At 38.1% G+C, this 17,500-nt stretch overlaps 1 protein-coding gene across 11 annotated transcripts in view; it reads right to left on the bottom strand.

Annotated features, from left to right (window-relative positions):
- USP6NL (USP6 N-terminal like) overlaps positions 1-17,500 on the bottom strand; it is a 317,648-nt gene that overhangs the window by 69,035 nt on the left and 231,113 nt on the right. For 7 of the 11 annotated variants that reach the window (XM_073229324.1, XM_073229327.1, XM_073229326.1 and 4 more), the window contains 3 exons: positions 17,458-17,497; positions 16,135-16,209; positions 4,143-4,223 (listed from right to left, as the gene is read on the bottom strand). In XM_073229324.1, the coding sequence (XP_073085425.1) occupies positions 4,143-4,223; positions 16,135-16,209; positions 17,458-17,497 (196 nt within the window). The remainder of the gene's footprint in view (positions 1-4,142; positions 4,224-16,134; positions 16,210-17,457; positions 17,498-17,500) is intronic. The other 4 variants (XM_073229330.1, XM_037001214.2, XM_073229321.1 and 1 more) reach the window with 2 other exon arrangements.

Here is a 17,500-nt window from a genome sequence, read left to right as displayed (position 1 = left end):
AACAATTCCATTCACAATAGCATCAAAAAGAATAAAATACCTAGGAATAAACCTAACCAAGGAAGTGAAAGATCTATACCCTGAAAACTATAAGACACTCTTAAGAGAAATTAAAGAGGACACTAACAAATGGAAACTCATCCCATGCTCTTGGCTAGGAAGAATTAATATCGTCAAAATGGCCATCCTGCCCAAAGCAATCTACAGATTCAGTGTAATCCCTATCAAATTACCAACAGCATTCTTCACCAAACTGGAACATATAGTTCAAAAATTCATATGGAACCACCAAAGACCCCAAATAGCCAAAGCAATCCTGAGAAGAAAGAATAAAGTGGGGGGGATCTCACTCCCCAACTTCAAGCTCTACTACAAAGCCACATTAATCAAGACAATTTGGCTTTGGCATTGGCATAAGAACAGAGCCACAGACCAGTGGAACACAATAAAGACCCCAGATATTAACCCAAACATATATGGTCAATTAATAGGCAATAAAGGAGCCATGGACATACAATGGGGAAATGACAGCCTCTTCAACAGTTGATGTTGGCAAAACTGGACAGCTACATGTAAGAGAATAAAACTGGATCATTGTCTAATCCCACACACAAAAGTAAATTCAAAATGAATCAAAGACCTGAATATAAGTCATGAAACCATAAAACTCTAAGAAAAAGACATAGGCAAAAATATCTTGGACATAAACATGAACGACTTCTTCATGAACATATCTCCCCAGGCAAAGGAAACAAAAGCAAAAATGAACAAGTAGGACTATATCATGCTGAAAAGTTTCTGTACAGCAAAGGACACCATCAATACAACAAAAAGGCATCCTACAGTATGGGAGAATATATTCATAAATGACAGATTCGATGAAGGGAAGACATCCAAAATATATAAAGAGCTCATGCACTTCAACAACCAAAAAGCAAATAATCCAATTAAAAAATGAGCAGAGGATCTGAAGAGACACTTCTCCAAAGAAGAAATTCAGATGGCTAACAGACACATGAAAGGATGCTCCACATCGCTAGTCATCAGAGAAATGCAAATTAAAACCACAATAAGATATCACCTCACAACATTTAGGATCGCCACCATCCAAAAAACAAACACGAACAAATTTTGACAAGGTTGTGGAGAAAGGGGAACCCTCCTATACTGCTGGTGGGAAGGTAAACTAATTCATCCATTGTGGAAAGCAGTATGGAGGTTCCTCAAAAAGCTCAAAATAGAAATACCATTTGACCCAGGAATTCCACTTCTAGGAATTTACCCTAAGAATGCAGCAGCCCAGTTTGAAAAAGACATATGCACCCCTATGTTTATTGCAGCACTATTTACAATAGCCAAGAAATGGAAGCAACCAAAATGTCCATCAGTAGATGAATGGATAAAGAAGAGGTGGTACATATACACAATGGAATATTATTCAGCCATAAGAAGAAAACAAATCCTACCATTTGCAACAATATCGATGGAACTAGAGGGTATTATGCTCAGTGAAATAAGCCAGGCGGAAAAAGACATGTACCAAATGATTTCACTCATATGTGCAGTATAAGAGCAAAGAAACAACTGAAGGAACAAAACAGCAGCAGACTCACAGAACCCAAGAATGGACTAACAGTTACCAAAGGGAAAGGGACTAGAGAGGATGGGTGGGAAGGGAGGGATGGGGGGGACAAGAAAGGGGGCATTACGATCAGCATGTATAATGTGGGGGGAGGCATGGGAAGGGCTGTGCAATACAGAGAAGTAGTGATTCTACAGCATATTACTATGCTGATGGACACTGACTATAATGGGGGCTTTGGGGGGAACTTGGTGAAGAGAGGAACCTAGTAAACATAATGTTCCTCATGTAATTGTAGATTTATGATACCAAAAAAACAAAAACAAAAACAAAAAAAACCTTCCTTTGTTCCAACCTAATGCTAAACACACAGTTAATATAATAAACAATCCAAAATATGCACTCACTACTGATAAAAAAATAATAATGAAGAAGTCTAACAGACCTTAAGTAAAGATATTCAGAATGCTCAAAAAAGAAAAGTGACATTAGTCCTGGGAGACACCCAGTTACAAAAAGATTTCTGTGGTTGAATAGGTTTCACCCAATTTAAGGTCCCTCTTAAAACTTCCCATTATACATTATATATAATATTAAAGACTCTGAGGAGTCCTATAGTAAAGAAACCTTGCTTAACATTGTTTAAAGCTCTGATGTTCCCAACTTTATTTAACCAGAGAGCCCATTTTTCATGTGAAAAGCAGCAGCACTTAATGACTACATATTAAGTATCGGGCACTATTCTATGTGCTTTATATGAATTAACTTATTTAAGCCTGAACACAACTGTGAGATAGGTGTTATCATCATCCCCATTTTACAGATGAGCAAACTAAGGCAGAAAAAAGGTTGACTACCTTCCCCAGGTCACAGTCAGTAAAGTGGCAGAGCAGGACTTTGGTTGGCCCTTGGATGGTCTGGCCCCAGCATCCTTGCTTAGATTTAAGGCAATACTGCTTCTATGGAATACCCATTAGAACCCAAAGCACTGACACTCCTGGGCTCTTGTTGGCAAATGCAACTTATATCTATGCAAAAAGGAAAAAGAAATATTACATAGAGAAAAAGTATAAGGAAGTAGACAAAAATACCAACAGTTAACTGGGTTGTGTTTTGCTGTAGGACTATGGAGGATTTCTTTTTTCCTTTAAAATTATTTTACTGTCCATCCCGCCTTTAAAAAACTAATAGTGGTAGTTAACATTCACTAAATATTTACTCTGTTATGCAAGGTACTATGCTAAGGGTTTTACATGCATTAAATCATTAAATTTTCATCCTTTTGAAATGGGTGGTATTATCTCCATTTTATAGATGAGGAAACTGAGGCTGAGATGTCAGCAGTTCTCAAAACATGGCCCATGAGGTCACAACTCTTTCCTATTAAAATACTATTTGCCTTTTTCACTATGTTGACTTTTGCACTGATAGTAAAACAGCAATGGTGATAAAACTACTGGCACCTTGGCACAAATCAAGCGTGCTAACAGTCACTGTATTCTTCACTCAGTTTCTTTAAAAAGTCAGTTTTGCTTAAGAATGCCCTGATGAAGCAGTAGAAATTATTTTTTATTCAATCTCAAGTCATGAATACAGTCTCGTTAATATTCTCAGTATTGAAATGGTATACACACACACAGCATCTTTGCTATATACCAAAACACAATGCTGGCCTCAAGGAAAAGCACTTACGAAATTGTCTGAATCATGATATGAATCAACCACTTTATTTGTGGAACATTATTATTTACTCAAAAGAATGACTGTAATTATTCGCATTTGGGTGTTTAAAAGGGACATCGTCCCTGCTAAATAAACGAAGTAAGCCTGTCATTTTAAGAAAAATAACTGATAGTATTTGTTGCCTCTGGTAACATTTGACCTCTCAAAGCAATAATGAGAATTTTGGAAAACTTCCACCACCATGAACATCACAGCCTCCCAATATATAAAGGCCCTTCCAATGAGATCAGTGATGCTATTAATAGACGTGTGTATTTTTTTTTAATTGGTTTAAAACTTAGCACAAACTCAATGCAGGGTGAAAACATTTAAGGGGAGGTTTGCTAGAAGCTTTTGGAAAAGGAAACTGCTCTTGCTTCAGGGAAAGCTTTCAGAGGCCAGCCCTCTCTTTCTGAGCACTGTGACATGGGCATCTGAAGCCTTGGAAGTGATGCAATGGTTTTGACCTCCAAGGGAAGCCAACCTGAAGATGAAGCTGACACTGCAGAAGGCAGAGAAGAGAGATAGAAAAAAACAAAGTCACAGGCAACATAATTCAGATGTGGGTAATTCAGGTATTTAGCAGCTGGATTAAGTCACTCCAGAAGCCCATCCTGCCTCTGGGCTACCCAAACACACCTCTTCATTGTTGAAAACACAATTTAAATTTACAGCATATAGACTCCTAATCTGAGGCATTCCACTAAATTTAATTAACCTAAAATTTTTTAAAGAATATGAGAGCAATGTTCTTATTATTCAAGAGAAACTACTTTTATGAGAAGATCCACATTGGATTTGTAGCACTTCATGTGGGAGTAACACTATTTTTAATTACCTTTTCAGTGTTCTTGTATTTTTCCCATCCTTTTAGCATTTTCAACCATTTAGTAGTTCTTTCAATTTCCAGATGTTTTTGCTAAAATAAAATGGAAATTTATTGTTACTGTTTGTTTGAGGCTTCTTTATTTACAAATAATAAAAAATTTTAAAGAAAATGCTGCTTAAAAAAGGACTACCAGAAAGGTATGCTATATTAGATAGCAAATATCCTATATAACCCTTTAAAAGTTTGATAATCAGTTATAGTTGTATCAATAGTATTCCATAGCTAAAGTTAAGATACACAGGAGATGCTCCACTGGAATAAGTTAAGGGAATAGAATTATTCAAATTTCCTAATTCTTTTAAATTAATCACCGAAAACCCTGTACATTCTACAAATTTAAACCAAAAGGAAACTTTACATTTTGAAATGTTTTCATGAATCACCCAAAACACAACTTCAAAATTCCATTCTCTTCCTTTACATTTTATTGAATTCTACTATCTTTATGTTTTCAGTGACAGAGATGGTTTTTTAAAGGAAAATTGGGTATTTATTTGCAGAGAGATTAAATATATAACTAGCACTCTGCTAGTAAGCAATTTTCCAAAAAGAAGTAACAGTTGCTGACCTAAAGAAAGTTCACTGTCTACTAAGGGCAACTGACATGGAAACTGAAGAATGGTGACAGGTTCCACAACATATGGAGAGTAATAGCAGGTCATGATGGAAGGAGCAGTCAAATCCAGCTTGGGATTTGATAGGTTCTACATGAAGAATTGAAAGATTAGGATTATTATCAAGTGCAATGTGGGAATGAATATCCTGAGAATGTGGACAGACATAGTTCTGAGATAATTCAGCACCGTTAAGAGGCTGACGGTAGTTCTAAGGGCTGAAAAAGGAAGCATCAAAAACAGGCAGGGGTCTTGGATGTCACACTAAATTGGGATTTGGGGCAAAGCTGGAAATGGGGAAGGTGGTACAGAAAATGCTTCTTCCTCACTTGATTTTGGGAGAAGGGATATTTTTTTCCTTAGTTGTCAGTCCTGCTGTCCAATCTTATGCACTCCTAAAATGACAGTGACTTACCTGATTAGTAAATGTAACAAAAAAGCTGGACAAGTACAGCTCCTCTGTCCCTTTGATTAGGGAGCCCGACTACCCTTAGCAAGCACATGTGTGCTCCATCCTTTCAGGCAGGAAAAAACATCCTCTTCAGCCAGGAAGTCTGTGGTGCCCTCTTTGCTCATAACTTTGTCTCCCTCTGGGGCTGAGGGCCTGGAAGCCCTGCTGCGGCACATGCAGCCACCCTCTTTCTGGGATGGTGCTCCAGGAGGGCTGGGACAGTGGTCATTTCCCCACTGCCCAGAACAGCACCAGACACAGAGTAGCAGCTCACAATTACTTCATTTTCATTAAAACAAAATCCAACATAATTGTTTCTTATGAGTGAGCTGGGATGCTACTCTTTTGTTAGTTCTCAATCCCCACATATTCTCTTCTGGGGGCCTCTGTGATTATAATAAATGTGTGGTAGAAAAAAAAAAGGAAAGGGAAGACTGCATTGGAAAGAAAATAGTTCTGAGTATACATTTTATGTTCATACAACCCTAGAGGCAAGTATAATCATCCCCACCTGACAGATAAGGGAACAGAGGCATAAAGCGGTCAACCAACTTATCCAAAGCCCCCTATCTAATAGTTTGCAGGGGAGTTCCAAGCCAGGCAGCTGAGCTTCAGGACCTGTACTCCTAGCCACCACATTCATGGCTCTTGCTTCTATTAAGTCCTCTACCTTAGCTCAGACAATCATAGTTTTGAATAAAAGCAATAGCTCCTTACTGACGTCTTCAATCCAGTCTCAAACAGGTAGATGGTGTATGCCTTCCAACAATATTTTTACATTTAAAAGAAGCATAAAACCCCAAAGAAAATCTGGATTTAGGAAAAGATTCTCACCAATAAGAGTATTTTAGAGAATTTTATTTTTAGGCTTATTCTTTAAAGTCTTTAATTACTTCTTAACTCTTTCTAAAAATTGGAATGGATTTTTCATAAGATGATCATTCACGATAAAATCTATTCTGTTATAATTCCCATTTTTCAAAAGACTAAGCACATTCTTCATTATATTATTAGTGATAAAATGTTGCAGATGGTTCTGGAAATATGTTTAATTTTAAAACTCAGTGGGGCACTGAAATCTAATTAATGTTTCTGCTAAATGTGACATTAGAGAAGGCCAAGCTGTGAAAAATTAAGATTGATCTAAGTTGCCATTTGGTATTTTTGTTCTTCATTTCCTCCCCTAACTTCTTCAAAGCCTAATCCCTTTCTCCACCAACAGTAAAACACCAAATAATTCAAGTCAGCCCAAGAGTGTAACAGACACTTTGCCAGGAACAACCCTGCTGAGATCCAGCAGATCTCTTACTATCTTTCATTTTTATGACTATGAATTATCAATTAATTACTTTAGGAAGTATTCTTTTTTTTTAAGGGCAAAGCTTTTTACTCTAATGCTTATCATATATATAACTTAAAAAGTTACACATTCTAAATGTAAGGACAACATGCACATACATACACACATACATAATTTTAAGAACCAGTATGTTTTTCTTTCCACAACAACAAAAAAGTACTTTGGGAAAATCTCTCAGCCTGTAGAATTTAAAAATTATGTATTAATAGTTCCATTAGGTTTAAATGTTAACTCCATATGCTGTCGGTTCAACGACACCAGACTTGAATGTATATGAATGTGTTTTCCCCCCAACTCATGAATCTATAATTAAAGGATTAAAATATACTTTATCACCAAACATGCTACAACTATTTGAGAATTTATTCTGAAGAAGTAACTGAAAACACATGTGAGAAATGTGACTTTATAAAATGCTCTAGAAAAAACAGGCTAAGGAACATCACCTTGCTGTGGACTCAGTAACACCAAGACTACTAGAATATGACATCAAGTTAGAATCTCAACCTACAAGTTCAACAGACACTCAAGATACCCAAAGCGACTTTCCTAGCCATGCTGCTATTACCCTTCCCTACCCTAACACGAACGAACAGCGTCACTACCCACTAAGTCAAACTAGAACTATAAGCTGTCTTTGATCTTTTTCCTTCCCTCCCACACCCAAACTACAGTGTGCTGGTGCCATCTATGTCTCTTGCCTCCATCCTCTGCCCTAGTTCAGGCAATCCTAATTCCTAGAGGAAAGCAGTAACTTACTGCTTTCCGTAACTGACTGCCTTCAATCCAGCCTCAGCATTGCTACAAAAACTTCTTAAATGCATCCCAGTTTAAAATCCTTCAGTGCCTACCCATTATCTACAAATAAAGTTCAAACAGCTGCGTGGATGGCCCTTCACAATAATGGCCCCAACTCACCTTCCAGTTTCGCTTATGGCTACTTTTACGATCTGGCCACTTGAACTATTTGTCATTCCCAACAAACAAGGTATTTTCATGCCTCTTTGACCGTTTGTTATTTGTCTGCCTCTGATGCTCTTCCTCACCACCATTTTGGCAAAATGCATTCCCGTCAAAACTCAGTCAAATGCCAAAAGTCTGGAACCTTTCTCATATGCCCCATGCTCCAGGCAAAATTAACTATTTACTTAGCATTCCATGACATGGACTAATCACCCAGCTAGTCTGGGTTCAAATGTGAGTTCTGCCCCTCCTACCTGTTTCATTTAGGGCAAGTTAGTTATCTTTCTGTATCTACTTTTCTTGTCTATGATTAGGGCAAGTTACTTATCTTTCTGTATCTACTTTTCTTGTCTATGAAATGAGAAGTACTATGATTATTGTGAGAGCACCTAATAGCTGTGTTTTAGTTGGCCTAAATGCCCAAATCATGTTATTATTATTAAACTATGAATTCCTTGAGTATAGGAACCATATCACAGTCTCCTTTTAATTTCATCATCTAAAACAGTGATTGTTACATAAGGTAAGTTCAATAAACATTTTGAAGTTAAACATAATTTACATTAAAAAAAGGACAGGTAAACAGCAGCACTATGAAGCAATTCATAGCATTCTGTGGTCCCAGAGGTAGAGGGGAGGAAAGGAGAAAGAATATGAATAGACAGACCAAAATCATAAGTACTGTTGATAGCAGTTCAATCGGTATAAAAATAGAATTGACTAGAGTGAAGTGTAATAGTATCTCTTGTGTAATATAATGGTAGAAATTGTATTATTCCATCATATTGGCAACACTTTTCAAAGAATTGCTAGAAGCAAAAGCACTGATGTTAGAAGTTTACACAAAATTGATATTGAATAACTGCTGACTTCATACCAAGACATCTTACTTCTCCTCTTTTTTATTTTGAAGTACTTCAACCTATAGAAAAGTTGAAAGAACAGTGTACCACACATTTATGCTTTAGCAAAGTCCACCGATTATTAACATTTGCCAGATTTCATCTATTTACATTGGGTCCTTTGGCGGGGGTGGGGGAGTGATCTATTGGAAAACCACACACACCATGAATACTTCATCCCCAAATATTTTCAAATATATATCACCTAAACAATAGATATTTTCCCACATAATCACAGTACCACTCTTACACCCAAGAAACTCAAAACTCATTCATTATTTTGTAATAAACAGTCCATATTCTGACTTATCACTGGTCCCCAAAGTGCTCCTTATAAATGTTTTTCTTTGGGTGAGGTAGGGAGGGAGTTACAGAATCCAATCACAAATCACATAATGCCATTACTGGCATATCTCTTTAATTTCCTTTCCTCTAGAAACGTGCCCTGGCCTTTTTCTGTCTTTCATGGCACTGAAATTTTTTAAAAGTACAGCCCATATGATCTGGCTTTGTCTGACTGCTTCCTCTAGATTTAGGAAAGAATATCACACAGGTGATGTTGTGTCCTTCCCACAGTATCACAACAGGAAACATCATGTCAATTTGTACCATTATCACTGATGTAACATTTGATCCCTTGATTAAGTGGTATTTGCCCAATTTCTCCACTAACTAATAGAGAAATTTCCTTTTGTAACTATTAAGTAATCTGTGTGGTACACTTTGAGACTGGATATCCTGCTCCTTAACAACTCTACCCAATGGTCTTATATTCACTGATAATCCCTGTCTGAATCTATTCTGTTTCTGATGGTGGTAAAATAGGTTTTTTTTTCCAATTCTGTGATTCTTTCTATATTATCAACTGACACTCTGCTTGAAAAAGATTTTTCTTTGTAACCCCCCCTTTTTTAATATCACCATGTTGTAAAGGATTATTTTATTAAATTGTTATAATTCATTATTGCCATTATTATTTTGAAGCTCAAATTGACCCAAATTTGGCCACACTGGTGGGAGATTTCCCCCTGCAGATGGGTTCTTTAGACATACCTTATCTAACACAAAATAATTCAGATTCACTTTATGCTTTTTCTACCCTAAACCTAGATCAGACATCTCTTTATGAAACAGCTCATATTAATGGAGAATTGTGATATAATGAGTTATAAAAAATACATACTTGGTCATTCATATGACCAAATATGTATTTCAGGTACATTTGTTTTTCATCCATAGCTCCTGAAAACCCTGCAGTCTTAAAAGTGAAACAAGTGTTTTGTCATGTTAATGAGAGACTTTGGGATCCCACCCAAGGGCAGGGGCTGAATCAGCCAATGGCCACTAATTCAGCCAATCATAACTATGCAGTGAAGCCCTCACAAAAACCCCTGAGAAGTGCTTTTTGGTCTCTCTCTCTCTCTATGCTCTGCTTGGTTTGATCTTGCTACTTAGTCAGGGAGAGCTTCTATGCTTGGGGAACCAGAACACCTCCACATGCCACTGAACAGGCCCCAGGCTCCATGAGTAGAGATGCTACTTTATTTGAGACCTTGCCCTATGTCTCTCTTCATCTGGCTGTTAATTTGTATCCTTTATGGTCTCTTATGAACTAGTAAACTTAAGTGTTTTTCTGAGTTCTGTGAGCCACTCTAACAAATTAATCAAACCTAAGGGGGAGGTCGTGGGAACCTCCAAGCTGTAAGCCAGTAGGTCAGAAGCACAGGTAACTGCCTGCGGCCTGCGACTAGCATCTGGAGTGGAGGGTGGAGGGCAGTCTTTTAAGACACAACCCTTAACCTAAAAATCTAGTGCTGTCTCTGAGCAGATAGCTTCAAAATTAAGTAGAGTTATCCAACACCCTGCTAGTATTCAAGAACTGCTTGTTGGTATATGTGAGAAGGCCCCCTCCCACATACTTACATTAGAATCGGGTCTGGTTACCCAAACGAAGTTGTACTAGTATTACTGCTGTGTATAATATTGTTACTGTTATACATATATGTAGAGAAAAAATACACTATTGCATTTAGTGTCACAAGAGTGAGAATCATAGAAATGGTACTTAAAAACTAAGGTCTGGGTATTAGCTGTGCTCATCATTGCAAATTTTTAAAGTCATATAGGAGACCTGGAAAATTCTATTCCCCTGAGAATGTCAGAACTACATGTACCAAAAGGGAAGTGATACAGCGGTCGTAATTTCCATCCGATATACCCTTTGCTACTGTTACTTACCACCAATGACCACGAAAATTATACATTATTTCTTCCCATGAGCTGTTTTCAGAAAAGGACTAAACTTTCATTTGAAGCCTGAAATCTGATACCCAACTGTCTTAAGTTGATGACCCCCCTCAGTCAGGACTGGCTCACTTACTGGGGCAAAAAGGGTGTAAGGATTAAAACTAGGACCAGTATCTTCCTTGTTGCCTCACAATTTCCAGTGATCTGAGACTACATTTTCAACTCTAGGCAGGACTAATTGAATAGAAAGTATTTACCAACTGCTGGATTATCCACATAGTATTGACCAGTCTTCTATCTGGTCCAAGGCTCTTCCCCCTAACATGGTTAATAATCCAGACAGTAAAGGCCAAACATACACACAATGCATGGATGGATGTTTAAAAGCTTCCTCTTCTAGAATAAGAAATTTTAGAACCTAACTGGAAGTTGAAACCTTAAATGTTTTATCACTCCTATTTGAGTATTGGGATATGTGACTGAAGATGAGTTGGCCAGAGACACACACACCTAGACCTCACCAGCAGAGGTCAGGAGAGGACAGGAAGAACAAGAAGGAAAGAAGTGTTTTGACAGTAACAACATAGAAGTTTACTAGTCGTGTTTGAGTAAGATTTCAAACCACATAAAATTAAGAAACAGTTGTTAAAGATATGAATAGGCTGCCACAGTAATCAAGACAATTTGGTACTGGCACAAGAACAGACCCATAGACCAGTGGAACAGAATAGAGAGTCCAGACATAAGCCCAAGCATATATGGTGAATTAATATATGATAAAGGAGCCATGGACATACAACGGGGAAATGACAGCCTCTTCAACAGCTGGTGTTGGCAAAACTGGACAGCTACATGTAAGAGAATGAAACTGGATCATTGTCTAACCCCATACACAAAAGTAAACTCAAAATGGATCAAAGATCTGAATGTAAGTCATGAAAACATAAAACTCTTAGAAAAAAATATAGGCAAAAATCTCTTAGACAAAAACATGAGCAACTTCTTCATGAACATATCTCCCTGGGCAAGGGAAACAAAAGCAAAAATGAACAAGTGGGACTATATCAAACTAAAAAGCTTCTGTACAGCAAAGGACACCACCAGTAGAACAAAAAGGCATCCTACAGTATGGGAGAATATATTCATAAATGACATATCCGATAAAGGGTTGACATCCAAAATATATAAAGAGCTCAAACACCTCAACAAACAAAAAGCAAATAAACCAATTAAAAAATGGGCAGAGGATCTGAACAGACACTTCCCCAAAAAAGAAATTCAGATGGCCAACAGGCACATGAAAAGATGCTCCACACTGCTAATCATCAGAGAAATGCAAATTAAAACCACAATGAGATATCACCTCACACCAGTTAGGATGGCCAACATCCAAAAGACAATAGCAAATGTTGGCAAGGATGTGGAGAAAGGGGAACCCTCCTACACTGCTGATGGGAATGTAAACTAGTTCAACCATTGTGTAAAGTAGTATGGAGGTTGCTCAAAAAACTAAAAATAGAAATACCATTTAATCCAGGAATTCCACTTCTAGGAATTTACCCTAAGAATGCAGCAGCCCAGTTTGAAAAAGACATATGCACCCCTATGTTTATCGTAGCACTATTTACAATAGCCAAGAAATGGAAGCAACCAAAGTGTCCATCAGTAGATGAATGGATAAAGAAGAGGTGGTACATATACATAATGGAATATTATTCAGCCATAAGAAGAAAACAAATCCTACCATTTGCAACAACATGAATGGAGCTAGAGGGCATTATGCTCAGTGAAATAAGCCAGGAGGAGAAAGACAAGTACGAAATGATTTCACTCATATGTGGAGTATAAGAGCAAAGAAAAAATGGAATTAACAAACAGCAGCACACTCACAGAACCCAAGAATGGACTAACAGTTACCAAAGGGAAAGGGACTGGGGACGATGGGTGGGAAGGGAGGGATATGGTGGAAAATGGGGCATTAGCACACATGTCGGGGGGTGGGGGGACAAAGGAAAGGCAGTATATACAGAGAAGACAAGTAATGATTCTATAGCATCTTACTACACTGATGGACAGTGACTGTAATGGGGTATGTGGGGGGGACTTGTAATAGGGGGAGTCTAGTAACCATAATGTTGTTCAAGTAATTGTACATTAATGATCTCAAAAAAAAATAAAAATAAAAAGAAGACATGAGTAGGCTCCAATATTCTGTAAGCCATGCAAAATACTGTATTACATAAAGAGAAGAATTCATGAAAATTCATAGTTTAACATATCCTTTCCTCCTTATTAAAAACATCAATAAGCTCAAAGAAAGAATATAATCTATAATTAATATTGTTCTCTGCAGAGTAAATATAATGAGTGTGTTTGTTTATTTGTTTAAATGTCTGTCTGGGGGAATCCAGAGCACTTTGAAAACATCAACACTTAATCCTCTTATGAGGGACTGCCTACTACTAACTCTATTTTAAACAGAACTGCCTTTTGTAAAGTAATACATTGGCAAAACTGGAACTAAAGCCATGATTACCTGACTATGCATTAGTGTACAAGCCTTCCCAAATAGCAATAAGTACATGCTTTATAAAGATTAATACTTGTAGTCTTCAGCAAAGCTGTCATTTCCATTGATTTTATTCAACGAAGTAAGACATGTAGAATTTATTAGTTTCCTAGAAATGGCAGAGCTTGACTATTAGAACTAGGCAATCATAGAAGAATACCTGAACTAAACTTGCACCAGGAAAATCAGGAGAAATCCTGATAAACTAAGAAGGCTCTAGCCTTCAACTGCTCCCCATGTGTCTGAAATTCTGGTTCCATACTAAAGAAACCAAAATGGTAAAAGTCAGATTGTGCAATATAAGCACAGTTTACACACAAAAGGCATAATGGAATCTCACTGAGCAGCCTCAGAACTCTGTTCCTTTCCCAGTAAAAGACTGGCAAATGAGTATAAAACTATGTCTTATGTTAAATTATTAAGGTATGCAGAGATCACTTCTTGGTGATTTCCTATTTCATTAAAGTCTTTAGAGCAACCAATAAGCTTAACTACATTTAGTAGGAGGTCTTCTTTTATTGTATAAGTAAGTCTCTTAAAAAAAAATTTCAAACAACCTCCCTCAAGCATGCATTCTCCACTAGGTTTTGTTTTGTATGTCTTCTTTTCTTCACTGTCACCTTTCTTGAATCATCTGTATCACTGTTTCTCAGATTTGGGGACTTTCTGGAACAGGAGATTTTTTTAAAGGGTGTGATGGGGGGCATGGAACAGAGAAATGTATACTGGTTGCCAGTCTTTAAACCAACAGTGTTATAAAGTAGTCATTTCACTCCTGGTTGCCCACTCAGCCACCACTCCCTGAGCATATACTATGCTCACTGTTCCAGGGTCTGGGGTATAGCAGTGAACAAAGCAGATAAAAGCCCCTTCACAGAGATCACACCCTATGAGAAAACAAACAAAATAAAGATACAAGTAAAATATTTAGTACATGAAGGAATGTTAAGTGCTAAAGAGAAAAATAAAGGTAGAAAGAGGGTAATTAGAATGGAGGGAAGGGGTTCTCAACTTTAGAAATGATGACCAGAGAGGATCTTATTCTGAAGGTGACACTGGAGTAAATACCAAAGGAAATGAGAGACCGTGACTTGTAGCTATTGGGAGGGAAGTAACCGGTACAAAAGGCTCCAAATAAGGAATACGGCAGGCATGCTCAAGAACCCCTAAGGAGGCCAGCGGGTGAGGAAGAGAAGGCCATAGGAGATGAGACAGGAAACTTACAGAACCAGGTCATACAAGCTTTGCAGGCCACTTTCCCTTTCACTGTGTATAAGGTGGGAAGCCACGACCATGTTCTGATAAGAGAGTAGCATGCCTCTTCTCATAATAGGATCATTCTGGATCTTCTGGTGAACAGATAGATATGGGGAGCATGGGGGACAATGGTAGAAGCAGGAGAAAGGAAGCTCCAGGGAAGAGATTACAGTGGATCAGGGTGGCAGAAGTGGAGCCCGTAAATCATCAGATTCTAAGTACATTTTGAAGGCAGAGCTCACAGAATTGCTGACATACAATTGTGGGGTATAAAAGAAAGAAAGTCAGAGATAACCCAGAAGTTTTTTGACTGAACAACTAGAAGAGTAAAGTTACCATTTACTTAGATAGGTTAGTTTGTTGACTGAATGGATCTGAAGAGAATAACATAAACTTCAGCTTGGACATCTATTAGACATCTAAATGTAGAGAGTAACTCAGACGTCTAAGTCTAGACATCTAGACATACATACAAGGATATACAAGTCTGAATTCAGGGAGCCAAGTCATCAACATACAGTTGGAATTTAAAGCCAAATGACTAGATAAGATTACTGAGAAAGAAATTCAAATAGGAAAGAGCAGCTCAGGGCCTGAGTCATGGGGTGCCTGAAAATACAGCGACTGAAGATATGAAGGAGCAAGCAAAGGAAGCTGAGAAAGAGCCATCAGTGAGAAAAGAAGAACAGTCGAGGAGTGTGGGGTCCTAAAGGCCTTGAAAAGAGAATGTGTAAGAAATGACACAGCAACCAACCGCACCAAATGCTGCTGGAGGTCGACCGGAAGCCTACCTTCTGACTAGCTGGTGTAACAGTGTAAAGGTAATTAAAGACCCTGAGAGAGGTGGGGAGGAGCGGGTGCAGCTGTGTCGGGGAAAGAAAAATATGACTGGAATGGATGCAGGATAGAAACGAAAACAACAGGACACAGATGCTTCTTTCAAGGAGTTTTGCTGTAAGAGCTACCATCAGGGCAGCTGAGGAGGCAATGAGGTCAAAAGATTAGTGGTGGGGGTTTTTTTTGATGGAAATAAAACTAAATTTTACTCTGAAGAAAACAATAGAGTGGAAAGAGAAAGACTTCAGGAGAAAGAGGGAAGACGAGCTCGACTGATGTCCCTGAACAAGCAATGTGTACATGCACAGTGACTGGAGCCTTTAAACACAGATGAAGATAGGTGGGTGGGTGTGGTGTGTAAGTTTGTGCAAGTTCTCTTCTGATTTTCTTTTTTTTCTCGTAAGGAATATGAAGCAAGAATATCAGTTGAGAGAAGATGGAGAGGAAAGCACTGGTGGTTTGAGAAGGGAAGAGAAAGTAGCAATAATTTAAATAAGAGCTCAGATTCACTAGAAAAAGAAGAGCATGATTTCAACACAGCAGTAATGTCCAGCTGGGGTTTGTGACCATGTACTCAATGTAAATCCAGTTGGCAGTTGGAGTCTTTCCTCAGCTGCACTTAGCCAAGCAGGCGGGGGCACTGCAGGGGCAGAAAGCTGGCTTTCACCAGGGTTGTGTAGTTCAGCTCAGAAGAAGCAAGAGAGGTGAAGAGGTGAGGTGTATGTGAGTGACTGTACCAACCTCTAGGAAGATTTCAACAGGGAAGAGAGGATGAAGACTTGAGTGTGGTGACGGATAATCCAACTGTCGTGGGATCTGGGGGGTCAAAGGTTTAGTGAAGTCAGGGCACCAAAGAGATAATGGTCAAAGGTGGGAACAGACTCTATGTTTCCATTTCAAAGTGGACTGACAGAAGCCACCAATAATCCTCCACCTATTATCTTAATTGACCTTCCTCTAGTCATTAGATGTACAGTGAGCTTCCCAAAGGCAGAAGCTATGTCTTATTTGATCCTAGTATTCTAGGCAGTAACCTAGCTTGACACACAGTTGCTACTCAGTAATGCAGCTGTTACAAGAAATAAATTCCTTTGCCAAAACAGCAAGATTATGATAACTGGAGATAAAATCAGGCAGTCACAAGAGAATTCAACTGCAGGAAGTACCTATAGGGCTCAATTCTGTCTACATCTGAAAGTTAATACTACAGTTTTTATTTTCAGAGAATTTTGATTTTAGAAAATTTTTCTAAAATATTTTTCAAGTTCTAATATAACTACAATATCTGAAACTCAGCCTCCTTTCCCTTCAAAAACAAGCAAACTAGAAACAATCCCAGTCAACAGTCTCCCTTTCATTTTACAATTCATTTTTGGTACAGAAAAAAACGGAAGGGGAGCGAGATTCTGACCAACCTTAAAACATGCAATTCCAAATTCTCTCGGAACCAGCTCCCTAACCAATATAATGAATAAAAGGGAAAATTTTGTTTTTTTTTAAATGATAGGTTTACTATATAAAAGACTTCTCTAAGTCCTTAAGAGCTAATATACTTATTTGACAACAGCTAACTTTTGCTGTTTGTAGGAAATTTGATAAAAAACATCATAGAACCGTTTTGTTCCAAAGGGCTACCAGTCAAGAATAGTGGCTTTATTAGCCACAGAATGCAAGAGAATCACTTGTGAAGCTTTTTACAAATTACCTACCCAGGATCCTGCCATGACCTTACAAGGTGAGGTGCGTCCCAAGCAACTGTGCTCTTCAGAGGCCCTGCCTTTGGAAGCACTCCTAGATTAAGAACAGCCTGTCCTATAACACAGCTCTCTGAAAACTGCTACCATTCCTTCTTTTCAAGGACCTATAAGAAGTTCCATAAAATCTCCTAAAATTGTGTCATCATCAATTTAATTACTTTCTTAAAGTGATGTACTTAGGATTAAATTCTAAGCATAACCACACCAGTTACCTATAACATAGTACTCAAAATCACAAAGGTGGTAGTTTTTTCTTTGGATAAAAGTAATCATCAGTAACATTAAATGAACACAGAGCTGGACTTACCCGTTCCACAGCTGCATTATGATATGGGAGCTCCTCCTCGCTG

Source organism: Manis javanica, chromosome 2, assembly GCF_040802235.1.
Source record: "Manis javanica isolate MJ-LG chromosome 2, MJ_LKY, whole genome shotgun sequence".
Taxonomy (NCBI): Eukaryota; Metazoa; Chordata; class Mammalia; order Pholidota; family Manidae; genus Manis; species Manis javanica.
The sequence above is the reverse complement of the archived record's forward strand: the minus strand, read 5'-3'. Positions and strand labels throughout refer to the sequence as shown.